The sequence below is a fragment of the Stenella coeruleoalba genome (assembly GCF_951394435.1).
Source record: "Stenella coeruleoalba genome assembly, chromosome: 12".
NCBI lineage: Eukaryota > Metazoa > Chordata > Mammalia > Artiodactyla > Delphinidae > Stenella > Stenella coeruleoalba.
In genome coordinates this window covers 80179244-80193183 of record NC_137158.1, presented here as the reverse complement: position 1 = coordinate 80193183, position 13940 = coordinate 80179244, and the positions used below count along the sequence as shown (strand labels likewise).

The 13940-nt window shown below is 38.1% G+C and overlaps 1 protein-coding gene across 7 annotated transcripts in view; it reads right to left on the bottom strand.

The window, feature by feature from the left end:
• The window catches only part of ARID1B (AT-rich interaction domain 1B), a 412486-nt gene that overhangs the window by 271078 nt on the left and 127468 nt on the right, over positions 1 to 13940 (bottom strand). For all 7 annotated transcript variants that reach the window (XM_079939553.1, XM_079939554.1, XM_079939557.1 and 4 more), the window contains exon 3: positions 12868 to 12996. In XM_079939553.1, the coding sequence (XP_079795679.1) occupies positions 12868 to 12996 (129 nt within the window). The remainder of the gene's footprint in view (positions 1 to 12867; positions 12997 to 13940) is intronic.

The following is a 13940-nucleotide window of genomic DNA, read 5'->3' as shown; positions in this document are numbered from 1 at the left end:
CGAATATACACACGGAACTGACCATTCTACATAAACTGAAACTTTCATGGCAGCAAGTTACATGTAGAGTATATTCAAAATTAGTGCTACATTTTTAATATACTGCTCTGTCTCCCACGGGACAAAAAAGTAGGAGAGAGGGGAAAAGTTGCCACTTTCTCATTCCTGTCCTCCTAACCTCTGACCCCTACCCTCCCCCCCAGCCAAGAGCCTTGCCAAGCAGGCCCTGAGCACCACGTGAGCTCCCAGGAACGTCTCCAACCTGAGTCTAGAAGCAGTTATGCGGTTGGTTACCCAAGCGAACAAGCAGAAATCAGTCTAGGAGTGGGTCTTGCTCTGACCTGAAAGCAACACAAAAGTTTTCTCCTCAGATGCTCACAAGCTCTTTAAACATAAAAGGAAATCCCCAGCCCTGGTTCAAAGCCTAGGACAACTGCGAGCCTGGTCAGCAAGAAAGAAAGAGAGTCAAATGCAAAGGAAACCCCAGGCTTCACTAGCAATCTCCTTTAAAACAAATAATACCTTTATCAACTGACATCCCAAAAGTTTTTATTATCAAGTTAATTAACAGACTCCTGTGTTAATATCTAAATGCTGGGCAATTAATGGCAGCAAACTATAAATGTCCTTGTCTTTGCTCTGACAACAAAATCTTATAAAGCAAACGATATGAGCGCTTCAGTAATGTAACACAGGCCTTCTATGCCTAATTTCCTCCAGAAGCTGCAGAATACAAGTGGCTTATAAATTAACATCCTGTTATATAAATAATAAGAAACAAAGATTAGAATAAATAATTAACAATAAAGGTCTGTGCCACAATGCATCACCGTCAATACACTTAATGTAACATCTGAACTCCTTCAGAGACTTCAGTGGCAAGTTATTAATTCTGAAGTATTTTACCCTCGTTTCCAATGCTATCACCTTCTTTTCAAAATGATGCCCGTTTTCCAAATACTTTGTTTACTGCATCTCCTTCTGAAAAATTCTGTCCACAAAGATGTCCAAATGAAGTGGTATTTTAGAAAATATAATTTAAACACTCGTTTCTACCGACGCACATGTAAGCAGACTTAGACTTCCAACTGGCTTAACTACTGAGCGATGATCCACTGTTACAAGTGAACCGCTGAGCTAGAACTATTTTCTGCTTTAAAAAAATTATTGAAAAATAACCTTTTACTTCATTCTTAATCACTGAGGAAAAGCAATGAAATTCACCAGTTCCAAGCATAATTAATATGTTCCTTCTAAATGACCTTGACTACTGAACCAAACTTAGAGTCTAGTTCGGTATCATTCAGGGTTGGGCATTACCTCTGTTCTCACTAACAAAGAGTTAGCTACCCCAAGATCATTTTTTCTCTCACCAGCAAACTCTTACTCATTCTTCAAGACCTCCTCTGGGACACTTTTACTAGTATCTAGTCATAGCTCGAAAACACACCTCTCCTACTGTACTGTCTGTCATCTGCCCATGTTGACCCTTCTATTCAGCTGGAAATTCCTTCACTTCAGATACAATGTCTTATTAATCACTGGATTCCCAGCATAGAGAACATTCCCAAGCACAAAGGGATTCAATAAACAGTTTATGTTTTGCTTTTCCTGTCTTCTGCAACTTTTCCAATAAGCCTGAGGTTAAAAAAATATATTAAAAAGATAAAAGTTGTACCTTGAGAAGCATACACATTCATAATACCCAATATTTCTCTCAAGAATCTGAGATAATTTTATCGGCTGGAAAAAAACTATACCTAAAAAGGCAAAGTTTGAAATACTCTCATTGCTTTAAACTAGAGTTTTGTTATTGCTGTTGCTGTTTTAAGATCCTGATATATCCTCTTTAAACTGAGACTTACTTGAATGGAGTTACCTCCTACAAATTTTCTCTAAGGAAAGAAAGATTTTTTTCTAGCTATGGAAACAACAGTGTAGTTTAAAGCCATGAAAACAGTGTTCTGCAAGGCTGCCAACTGTCACAGTCCTGGAAAGGAAGCTGAATCAGCACAAGACCAATGTCAAAGGAAAGGGTATTGACAGACAGTCTGGTTTCCATACCAGGCAACTCCCTTCAGGTTACTCGATTCTTGGAACACTGCCCTTGACACCTAGCAGCTGCTTCCGTTAGGAGCAGTGGGTAGAAGGTCTGGGAGAAACGTGTGCCACAAGAGAAACATGATCTCTTCTCCAGCATCTCACGAGAGTGGAACTGAAGTAGGACAGGAGTTGAGAGGCAAAAGGAAAAAGACGACGAGGCTATAGGTACAAGGAGGAGAGAGGAAGGTAACGAGAGTTTGCTCTCGTTACAGTGAACCAGGAAACAAACCTAACTATAATACTTTATGACCCAAGAATGACAAAATGGAAACTTTGAAACAAAAAATAAAACCATGAAAACTTACGGCATTAAGGGAGGTTTTCTCTACTGTACCGAATTATTAAATCTCAGGTGAAGGAGTTTGAGCAAGTAAGCTAGGATACAAAAATGCTTCCAAGTGGAAGCAACCTCTTCAAATAGCTTTTTTTTTTTAAACAAGAACTAAATTTTAAAAGAACTTTAAAATTAACACCTTTTAAAAGCAGGAAATGTCAGCATGCTGAGTAAATAAAATGTTTGGTGACTGGACAGTTCATGTCCCTGTTGTATTAGTTCATCTCTTGGACTACAATAGGAAGAATAAACCAGGCCTACTGTTACTTACTGATTTTTACTGTGTGTGTGTGTGTGTGTGTGTGTGTGTGTGTGTGTGTACACTTTATTTGCAAACTTAGGATATCTCCACACTTTGGGGTACCTTACTTTTTCTGTTAAACAATTCTGTGAGCATGTTATTTAAAATGTTCAATATTTTCATTGTATAGAATTGCTGTTATATGGTAATAAATCGCATGGATTCAAACCCTGTTCACAATTTTGAGCTGTTCATACAATATAACTCTATCACTCTCATTTGTACCAGTGGAGTTCATTGTTATTACACACATAGATGCAAGCCCCAGACTATTTCACAAGTCTTCTAATGTAGACACATCTGAGCAATATTTTATTATAAACTTTCTGTCCTTTCCATTACATTTATGGCATTATACTGATGTTTGAAACTTTGTATATAGGTAACTAATTATGTATGAACTTTATTTCAGAAAAAAATAAGGAAGCCTAAGTTATTCATATTGATAAGATTTCAAGGGGGCGGTTAGTTGTCACAAGGATAAGGAAATGCAATGAAATTTAAGGGTGTAAGGTAGGAATGCTAGATTGTCCTATGATGTATAAGAGATTGATCCAACAGATCATCATACCACATTCATTTCACAAGACCCAGCATTCATTTAGATGTAAAAACAAACAAAAAGCTAACTATTTGTCTAAGCCTAGAACCCAACTCCATTCTGCATATAAGAACAAACTATTGTTAAAACAACTTTATTGATATACTGAATTTTCTAGGAATAAAACTACCATATATACTGAGGGAAGATTATATTTTGTTTTGGTCGGACTCTGACCAAGAGCTGCTCATCATCTTAAAAGATGACATCTCCACTGACAACCCTGCCTAAGACATCTGAGAGGCTGATACCACACTCCTGCATCAGCCTCATTGTGTAGCTGTCAGGCCCATACTGATCCCACATATACACGCAAGCTTTCATTTCACAAACCTTCAATGTAGTCATGCCCGAGCATTTATTTAGTTAAATACACAATATTTTATTATACACCAATTTCTTTTCACTTTTCCATGTACAGTTAGTGCATATTGAGAACTGTTTAAAATTTTGTGTAGTAACATAACAGTATCTATGAATTTTGTGTAGGTAACATATTATCTATGAATTTATTTCAAAAGAATAAAGGAGGCAGTAGAAAAGTTTCATTATAGGACTTCCCTGGTGGCGCAGTGGTTAAGAATCAGCCTGCCAATGCAGGAGACACAGGTTTGAGTCCTGGTCCGGGAAGAGCCCACATGCCGCAGAGCAACTAAGCCAATGCACCACAACTACTGAGCCTGTGTTATAGAGACCATGAGCCACAACTACCGAGCCCGCATGCCACAGCTACTGAAGCCTGCATGCCTAGAGCCCGTGCTCCACAACAAAGAGAAGCCACTGCAATGAGAAGCCCACACACTGCAACGAAGAGTAGCCCCCTCTCGCCGCGACGAGAGAAAGCCCGCACGCAGCAGTGAAGACCCAGCACAGCCAAAAATATAAACAAATAAATTTATTAAAAAAGTTTCATTATGAAATAGGAATGTACTGTCTGTATGTTCTAAATTATTATATTACATGTTTATATAGTTTTAAACTGTATACAAGATATCAAATAAACAACTAGAAAACAGAAGACAGTACCAGTTCCAGGAGTATGGCAGATTGGATACTCTAAGTGCCTATAATTGAAATATCTAAAATACTTGATAACATGCTTTTTTTTTTTTTTTTTTTTGTGGTATGCGGGCCTCTCACTGTTGTGGCCTCTCCTGTTGCGGAGCACAGGCTCCGGACGCGCAGGCTCAGCGGCCATGGCTCACGGGCCCAGCCGCTCCGCGGCATGTGGGATCTTCCCAGACCGGGGCACGAACCTGTGTCCCCTGCATCGGCAGGCGGACTCTCCACCACTTGCGCCACCAGGGAAGCCCGATAACATGCCTTTTTAAATGGATCACAAACTTGGCATGAATGTGACTGAAACGAAGAACACAGAAAGTAAACCAAGAACATGGAAAGTAAGAGAGCAATAGAAACTGACTTCTGTTATGGGTTTTAACTTTCCATTTGATGACGATACAGGGAACAGGGGAAAGGAGGAATCTAGGGCCCCCCCAAAAGGGAGTAAAATATGAGACAATACCTCTCAAATAACTTAGGGACTAAGAAGGGCTACATCCATCATTTAAGAGCATGAAAACTCACTAAAGAGAAAGGAAAAATACCTGTCTTGAACTTGATACTGAGAGGTAGGAGGAATTAAGAAATGACTCCTTTGAGAATTAGCAACCACAGGCTAACCATCACCAGAGTTTCTGGTCAAAATTAACACTTAATGGTGTGCTCTGTAAAACCTCAAGAAGAGAATTCCATTTAAAATGGTCCCAGAGGCCATATGACCTGAACCCACTGATCAATCTTAATACCAGTTGTGGTAGGACAACGAAATATTAGGATGTTAACATCCTGATGTAACACCCTCACTGCATCACCTAGGACGTATACAAACCATGTCAGTCAGTAAGGATGTGTAACAAGCCACCCCAAACTTAGTGGCCTAAAGCCACCAGCACGTATTATGCTCACAGATTCTGTGGGTGAGGAATCCGGACAGAGTACAAAAGGGAAAGCCTATCCTCATCACAACGTCTCTACAGCCTCAGCTGGAAGACAGCTGATAGTCACCAGACGGCCTGGGGCTGGAACCTTTTGGAGGCTTCTTCACTCAAAGGGAGGGTCACAGACCCCTCCACTAAACAGAAGCAGTGACCTAAACACAATCACAAACGAAAATGTTTAACTTCAAGCCTTTGGATCTAACTTGCAATTTACAGGAAACAGAGGGGCTAGATGAACAAATTAAGCCACATCAAGGGAAAACAATCAGACAAAGCCATTTCATAGGACAACTGACTCCGTTTTCTCAACATGCCAAAGGCATGAATGGGGGTGGGGTAAAAGAGAACTGTTCCAGATAAAAAAACTTAAGGAGCAAATCAATGTAGTAACCCTGTATGAATTCTGCTTGAAATAAATTAACTATAAATAAGGCATTCTGATGACAACTGGGGATCTCCGAATATGGCTAGGTTAGTAAATGAAAAGAACTTACGGTGGCATGTGAATGCTCATTCTATCATCCTGTTTGTCAGCCTATTAAGAACTTTCTAAGCAATAAAACTTTACAAACTGAAATATGAAATATGATTCCTGATGACTAGTGCCCACAAGCAACTGGCAAAAGCATACAACAATCCTTCTGAGGGAACAGGACACAAACCCAAGCCTCAATAAAACTATTTAAAAAAATGAATGAAGGGAAGTAAGAAAATTCTTAGAACTAAAAGAGAACAAAAATAATGCGCATCAACATTTGAGAGATTTGGGCTTCCCTGGTGGCACAGTGGTTGAGAGTCCGCCTGCCCATGCAGGGGACGCGGGTTCGTGCCCCGGTCCGGGAAGATCCCACATGCCGCGGAGCGGCTGGGCCCGTGAGCCATGGCCGCTGAGCCTGCGCGTCCGGAACCTGTGCTCTGCGGCGGGAGAGGCCACAACAGTGAGAGGCTCGCGTACCGCAAAAAAAAAAAAAAAAAAATTTGAGAGATTTAGCCAAAGTAGTACTTAGGAGGAAATGTTTTAGGCATATTTATTTGGCTTTATCAGACAAAAAGCAAGATATAATCAAAGTAAGAACAGAATTTAATTAAACTTATAAAAAAGAACATGTAATAACGAGGACAGTGACCAAACTTGTTTTGGAAAGACGAACCACTGGCAAGATTAATCAAGATTAATAAAAGAAGTAATAACATTATTAATTAAAATGCTTAACTCTGGATGTTATAAAAATTAAAGAAATAAAGACTATTATGAACTTCAGGTTAATAAACTTGAAAACCTTGATGAAATGGATACGTATATAGGAATATATATAAGTAAAAAGCTGACTCAAGAAGAATTCGATAACTTGATATGCCTATATTCACAAAAGAAATAAGATCAAAAATCAGGAATGGGACAAAAGTTAAAACATCAAGGGCTACACAATCCTTTATGACTTTACAGATGCTTCTACCAAACACTCCAAAAGCAGGTAATTCCAGACTTTAAAGTCTTCCAGTAAGTTTAAAAAGGGGGTTTCCCTGGTGGCGCAGTGGTTGAAAGTCCGCCTGCCGATGCAGGGGACACGGGTTCGTGCCCTGGTCCGGGAAGATCCCACATGCCGCGGAGCAGCTGGGCCCGTGAGCCATGGCCGCTGAGCCTGCGCGTCTGGAGCCTGTGCTCCATAACGGGAGAGGCCACAACAGTGAGAGGCCCGCGTACTGCAAAAAAAAAAAAAAAAAAAAAAAAAAAGGGACTAGTTTGGGAGTTCCCTGGTGGCCTAGTGGTTAGGATTCTGGGCTTTCACTGCCATGGTCTGGGTTCAATCCCTGGTAGGGAAACTGAGATCCCGCAAGTCACGCAGCAGTGTGGCCAAAAATTTTAAAAAGTGTGGGGGGGGGGGCGGGGAGAGGGGGCGAGACTAGTGTCTAACTCATTCTGCAAAACTTCGTAATACAGATAACAAAACCACACGAGGATAATTACAGTCCAATCCCTTTTATGAACAGTGATTCAAGAAACCTAAATAAATGTCAGCAGACTGAATTCAGTGATGTGCAAAAAATATGTCATGAGGCTAGGTTTATTCTAGAATGCGTGTTTGGCATAATACTTAAAAAAATGTAATATACCCCAATAACAGATTATAAGAGGGAAAACAAAGTGATCATCCCAAAAGACACACACAAAAAAAACACATAAGATAAAATTCAGCATCCATTCATGATAAATTCTTAGCAACCTAGAAAAAGAAGGGAACTTCCTTATCCAACAATGGGCAGCTACAAAGAAAAGAAAAGAAAAAGAGAGTAAACATTATATTTAATGATGAAATGCTGAAAGCCTTCTTTTAAATCAGAGATTATACAAAAACAGACAGTCCTTTCAAATAATGCATTGAAGAAGCTGTCTGAGGAAGGACAAAAGAAGGGGAGATGGGAGTGTTTTTTTTTTAAGCAATTAAAAAAATAAAATTTGGAAAACATAAGAGAATCTATAAATGATTAGAGTTAGTAGATTTCACAAGAACTTAAAAGGGTCAATGTACAACAAAATTTAATATACCAAGTTCATTATATTTGTATATACCTGAAACAATGAAAAAATGTAATATAATAAAAATATAAAATCTATGTTTACAATACCAAGAAAAATATAACGTATATAGGAATAATTCTAACCAAAAAGTACAACAGTTCGTTTTGAAGAATATTATAAAAGAAATTTAAAACTATCTAAACAAATGAAGAAATGGAGAGAGAAGTCATTCAGGAAGAGGAGGGACAGTGGGGTAGGAATGTGAGAAGAAAAGGAAAATCAGCCCTGAGAACAAGCAGACCGGAGCACCACCCATAGCACATAAGCAGCGCTGAAAGCAGATTTGGACAAGGCCACTTTTTGACAACAAAAATGACTAAACATCTGCCTCTTCTTACTAACACTGTCTTTCTCGAAGTGACTGGTGCTTCTTTACCGATGACAAAGCCCGGACACACTTAAGTCCTGCCTCATGGCTCAAAATTAAGACACCTAACCACCAAATGCTCACAGCTGCTTTGAAGTAGCCAGTCCAGACTGACCCTCACTCCCCTGATACCTCTTAGAACCATCCAGCACACACCCCAACCCCTACCCTATAAACCTCCCAACCCCACACCTTCCGTGAGGCTCCGCAGGGGCGTGTTCTCCCTGGCCCCTAGTAACCCAAGGCAGGTAAACCCAGCTCGTTCTATTACGTGTGTTCCTAATTGTTCAAATGAGGTACTTTTTTTTTTTAACTCTTATTATTTTATAAGCATCACCTATTTCACATAAAACAAAAAAGGAACAATGAAAAAAAAATCCCATTATAATAACAACAAAAAAGACAAAATTCTTAGGAAAAAGCACGGTAAAAAATGAAAAGTTTATATGAATAATAAGCAAACACAAATTGCCAAGAGAGCTCTGAAAAGGGTAATGAAGATGTACTAACCCTACCAGATATTAAAACATGATAAAAACAGTACAGTACTGGCGCACTAACAGAAGGACCAATGGAAAAGAATAGAAGTCCCAGAATAACCTCAAACACTGTACATAAAGGAAAATTTTAAAAGTTTAAAAGGAAAGATAACAGTAATGGTTAATTTTATGTGTCAAGTTGGAGAGTATTTGGGGATGAAATTAGCATTTAAATCAGTGACCTTGAGTAAAGCAGATTACCCTCCATAATGTGGGTGGGCCTCATCCAATCAGTTGAAGGCCTAAATAGAACAAAAAGACCAGCCCCCCAAGCAAGAGGGAGTTCTCCAGCAGACTGCCTTCAGGCTTCATCTTCACCATCAGCTCTCCTGGGTCTCAGCCTGCTGGTCCACGCTAGATTTTGGACTTTCCAGCTTCCATAACTGTCTGAGTCAATTCCTTAAAATAAAATATCTTCATCCTAACCAATAGGCTAGTTCTCTGGCGAGACCTAATACAAGAAAAGTTACTTAACCAAGTGGTCATCTAGAGAAAAACAAATTATGTTGGATCACACCTCTCTCCATAGATTAGGATAAGTGAAATGTAGAAATTACTCTATGAAAATACTGCAAAATAACAGGGGGACAGTTCCTTTGTAACTTCAGAGTATGGAAGGTTCATAATCTCACTAAAAATAAAATCCAGATATCATAAAAGAAAACACTGCTAATTCTGACTACATAAACATTTTTTTAAATTCAAAAAACCCTTCTGCATGACAAAAAAAATGTACCACAATTAATGTCAAAAGACAAATGATAAGATGCAGAAGTGAGTAATTCATATCATGGACAGAGGTCTAGTCTCCCTAATATACCTAGTTTTTATTATATAAATCAATTTTTAAGAGACAAACAACTGAATAGAAAAATTCAAGATAAAAAGATATGAACTGACAGTCCAGGAAAAAAGGAAATGTAAACATTTTTACATATATAAGATGTTCAAAATCACTCATAACAAGAAAAATGTAAATTAAAACTACATTATCAGATTGGTAAAAATCCAGAAGCTTCTTAAAACCATGCTACTGGCACATGGTAGGTACTCTCACACATCGATGGTGGGAGTATAAACTGGCACAACCCCTAAGAGGAACAATCCGGCAATATTTACCAGAATTACCACTGCATATACCCACTGATACAGCCAGGAATTGATCCTACAGATACACTCGGACATTTGTGAAATGACACATATACAGAGCATCATGGCAGTATTGTCTGAATTGCAAATAACTAAAAATAATCTAAATGCCCATCAAAGGAGAACTGGTTAAGTACATTATGATATGTCCATAAAATGGAATGAAGCTATAAAAGAATGGAGGATTGCTTTATGTACTCCTCTGGAAAGAACCACAGAAAATATATTTAAGTGGGTAGGGAAGGGGGAATGACAAAGAACAGAAGAATGTTTACAGTATGTTACAGTGTACCAACATCTGTGTAAAAATAGAGCTAACAATTAAAATATGGTATTTTGCTTCTTTATATAAAGAAACATACAATAAACTAATGAAGTGGTTATCTAGCAAAGGGTGAGGAGGGTGGTGAGCTAGACAAGAGGAACTATGGTGGAGACTGGAATCTGTACCCTTTCCTTGTACTTGTTAATTTTTGAACCATATGAATGTATTGATTATCTAAAACATTACACATTCAAAAATGTTAAAGACACAAAGTGAGGTATCTTAATGGAACCCTAAAATTACCTTTTGTACCAACCACATTAACAAAAGACACAAAGTCATACTTGCTGATTATCTCCTAATACAAAAATCAACAGACTGTGTATGCTATATCTGGGAACAAAAGGAAAGTCTACAGGAAGGAATGTTCTGTCTGTTACGAAACACTGGCTTCTTACATTAAATACAGTTGAGCTCCTTTGTTTTTTAAATGCATGTGAATTCAGCATTCTAAATTCTTATTAAAATTTGGCTTGATTTTGAAAATATTCTAGTGGTTATTTTTACTTTGTTTTGGGATAGATTTGGGGGGATTATTCTGGTTTTGGAGGTGCTAACTATATCTAAAATGCTAGATCTCATTTCCTAGATAAACTTTCCAAATCTATCTGAACATCAAATTCCCTAAAAAGTAAAACTGTTCCTGTCAAACCAGACCCTCTGATTGGGCTACCTAAATGTCTCAGGCTACCTAAATCTCTCTGATTTCCATTTCTTTGTCCCAGAAGAGTTTACTGAAACTTAAACTTAAAAAATATTTAGACATTCTATGGTTAGGGAGTATGAAAACAAGAAAAAATTTCCAATATACGTTGAGAAATATTTGTTTTTCCTCAGGATATACAAAAAAAATGACAGTATTTACATTAAGGAATCATTTTTATATAGTATTTCCTGACATATAATTTATTATATTCAAGTCAATAAAATAACAGCAGTATCGTTCAAAGCATAAAAGAGGCCTAAACTAAGCACATTAAAATAGTATTCATTAAAATAAGATTTGACCTGTAGTATGCTTTAAATATTTAAATATGAAGGATATTAAATAACTAATTGCCATGTGGAAGAAGTCATCAGTGAATGCTTCATAAAGGAAGTAAATTTTGAACTTGGTCTTGAAGGAAATGACAGGCACTCAGAATCCTTAATCAAATTGGTTTTACAATCAGAGATTCATTTTAGCTCACTGAAGGAAAATGAGTAATATAATCTCTCTATTGAGTCCTCCTTAAACTCTGATGACATGACAAAACATTCTGTCTACAGAGAAGCTCAATAAGGCTCTGAAAGCCCAGGAAAAGCCTGTAACTTTATATATCATAAACCCAGACACCAGTCTCTCTCACTTAAAAAGAAACGGTATTGAAAGGTTATTTAATTTTCCCACATTTTAATAAAAGACCAGACTGAATAACTTTGAAATAATGTACATTCCTACCTCTATAAATTGCTTTATATAAAACCAAAATTTTGAAAACATATATGCAAAAAACAAGATTCTACAGATCTTCAATCTCAGCTGTTGTTTTAACATGTTTTCTTTGAAGTCATAAACTCTTTTTGGAACTCAAATAAAAGGCACATGGGAAAAGACTCCAAAGAACCCAAGAAAATACTTAAGAAATCGGCTGAATTTATTAAAATTAAGCTTCATATATTTATATATGTTGCTTAGCATCAACAATCTCTCCAAGCTGTGTAAGTAGCACTTTAAAAACTGAATAGTCAACGTCACTGTCTTCCCCTCTCTTCACCACCCCCAACCCACAAAAATGAAAGAAGAGAGGAAAATATAAAATGCAAAGTTACATTTTGATGCTTATGACTGAAAGTTCTATGAAAGCTCTATTTGAATTCAGAGTACAGGTCCTGAGCTCATGATACCTTTTAATATCACTCAGCGACAATCTCTAAAACAAGATGAAACTGAATCACTGTACCAAATGCATATGTACTATTTTTCTACAAATCATGTAAGCTGAAATACATAGCCCAATAACCTAAAAGAGTATTTAATGAGGCTAATTTAAACTAGAAAGTGTTTAACATACTTAAAAGTACATGATTCCCTTTAGTATTTTAATATATTGTAATTGAAGTGATTATCTGTCTATAAGCTAGTTTAGGAAGAATAACACTGCCAAAGGCAACAATGTTTCGTCCCAGTAGCACTTACCATTAAAACAAAAACAAATCAAAAGAAGGCTCAACATAAAAACACCATGTATGTGCCAACTAGAAAGATTACATGATCAATAAAACCATTTTCCTGAATAAGCCTCAACGGAGTGACAGAGTACTTTCTGGAAAGATTCAGAACACAAATGACAAAGAACATGAAATGACTGACATTTTCTGCTGTCACTAACCAGTAATGTAAGAAGCTATTAAACTAGTCATTCTTCCCACCCTTCAATCTCAAACATCCATTCGTAAACAAAGAGTTTAGGTTATAGTTCTGCATTTTCTCAAAACTTCAATTTTTCCCACTGAGAACAGAAATGTTTTCAATGGGCCGGGAAGACATCTCAGAACAGAGGCCTGGGGACCAGGACTGTGCTCACCTGCTGCGGCTGGTACCTCTGCTGGGGCTGGGACGGCAGATACTGCGCCTGCGGCTGCTGGCTGTAGTAAGGCTGCTGGCCCTGCTGGCAGTAACCGCTCACACCTGGCTGGCCATACTGAGGCGGCACCTGTTACGGAGTCAAGCGGGGCAAGTGAGAAAGTCAAGACGTGCCATTCAGCGAAATCAAATATGGTTTCAATTCAGCAACAGGAAGTGGGTTCTTTGCTAAGCAATTGAATTCGATATTTTTAATATTCTCCCCATTAGATAAATTGGCATACTGCTTTCTATTCACATACTATCAATGAAGACAAAAGACAAAGTATTTTTTGAAGCAGAGTTAAATTATCAGACATCAAAAATTGATAATTTCACAAAAATCCAGTGGCAGGGTCGGGGGGAGTTCCTAATACCGACGTCAAAAAATTGTTTCTGCTAGGGCTTCCCTGGTGGCGCAGTGGTTGAGAGTCCGCCTGCCGATGCAGGGGACACGGGTTCGTGCCCCGGTCCAGGAAGATCCCACATGCCGTGGAGTGGCCGGGCCCGTGAGCCATGGCCGTTGAGCCTGCGCGTCCGGAGCCTGTGCTCCGCAATGGGAGAGGCCACAACAGTGAGAGGCCCGTGTAACGCAAAAAAAAAAAAAAAATTGTTTCCGCTAGAAAGTCAAAGCAGCATTATGCTAATCCATTCTCATGCAACACTCAGATGAAAATGAACTCCAGTCCGAGCTCACTAATACTTTGTAGGATGTTTGTGGTTTGGGGACATGTTTGTTTCAACTAAGGTCAGAATGCCTCAATTACATTTTAGCAGATACCAGTTACAGCAGCAATTCCATTACCCGATACTATTTTGGCTAAAAAGAAACAACACTGCTTTATAATAAAATGAAACCCATTTAGAAAACAATACTATGTATATCAAACAATATAACTATCAATATGAGTTCTTGATGGAAAGATATTCATAGCTATACAAGGGTAGTATTTTCCTAGTTGATAAAACGGTTACTGATATAAAGCAAAGCGTACTGTGCTGCAAATACCCGAGTTACAGACAGAATGACCTAAA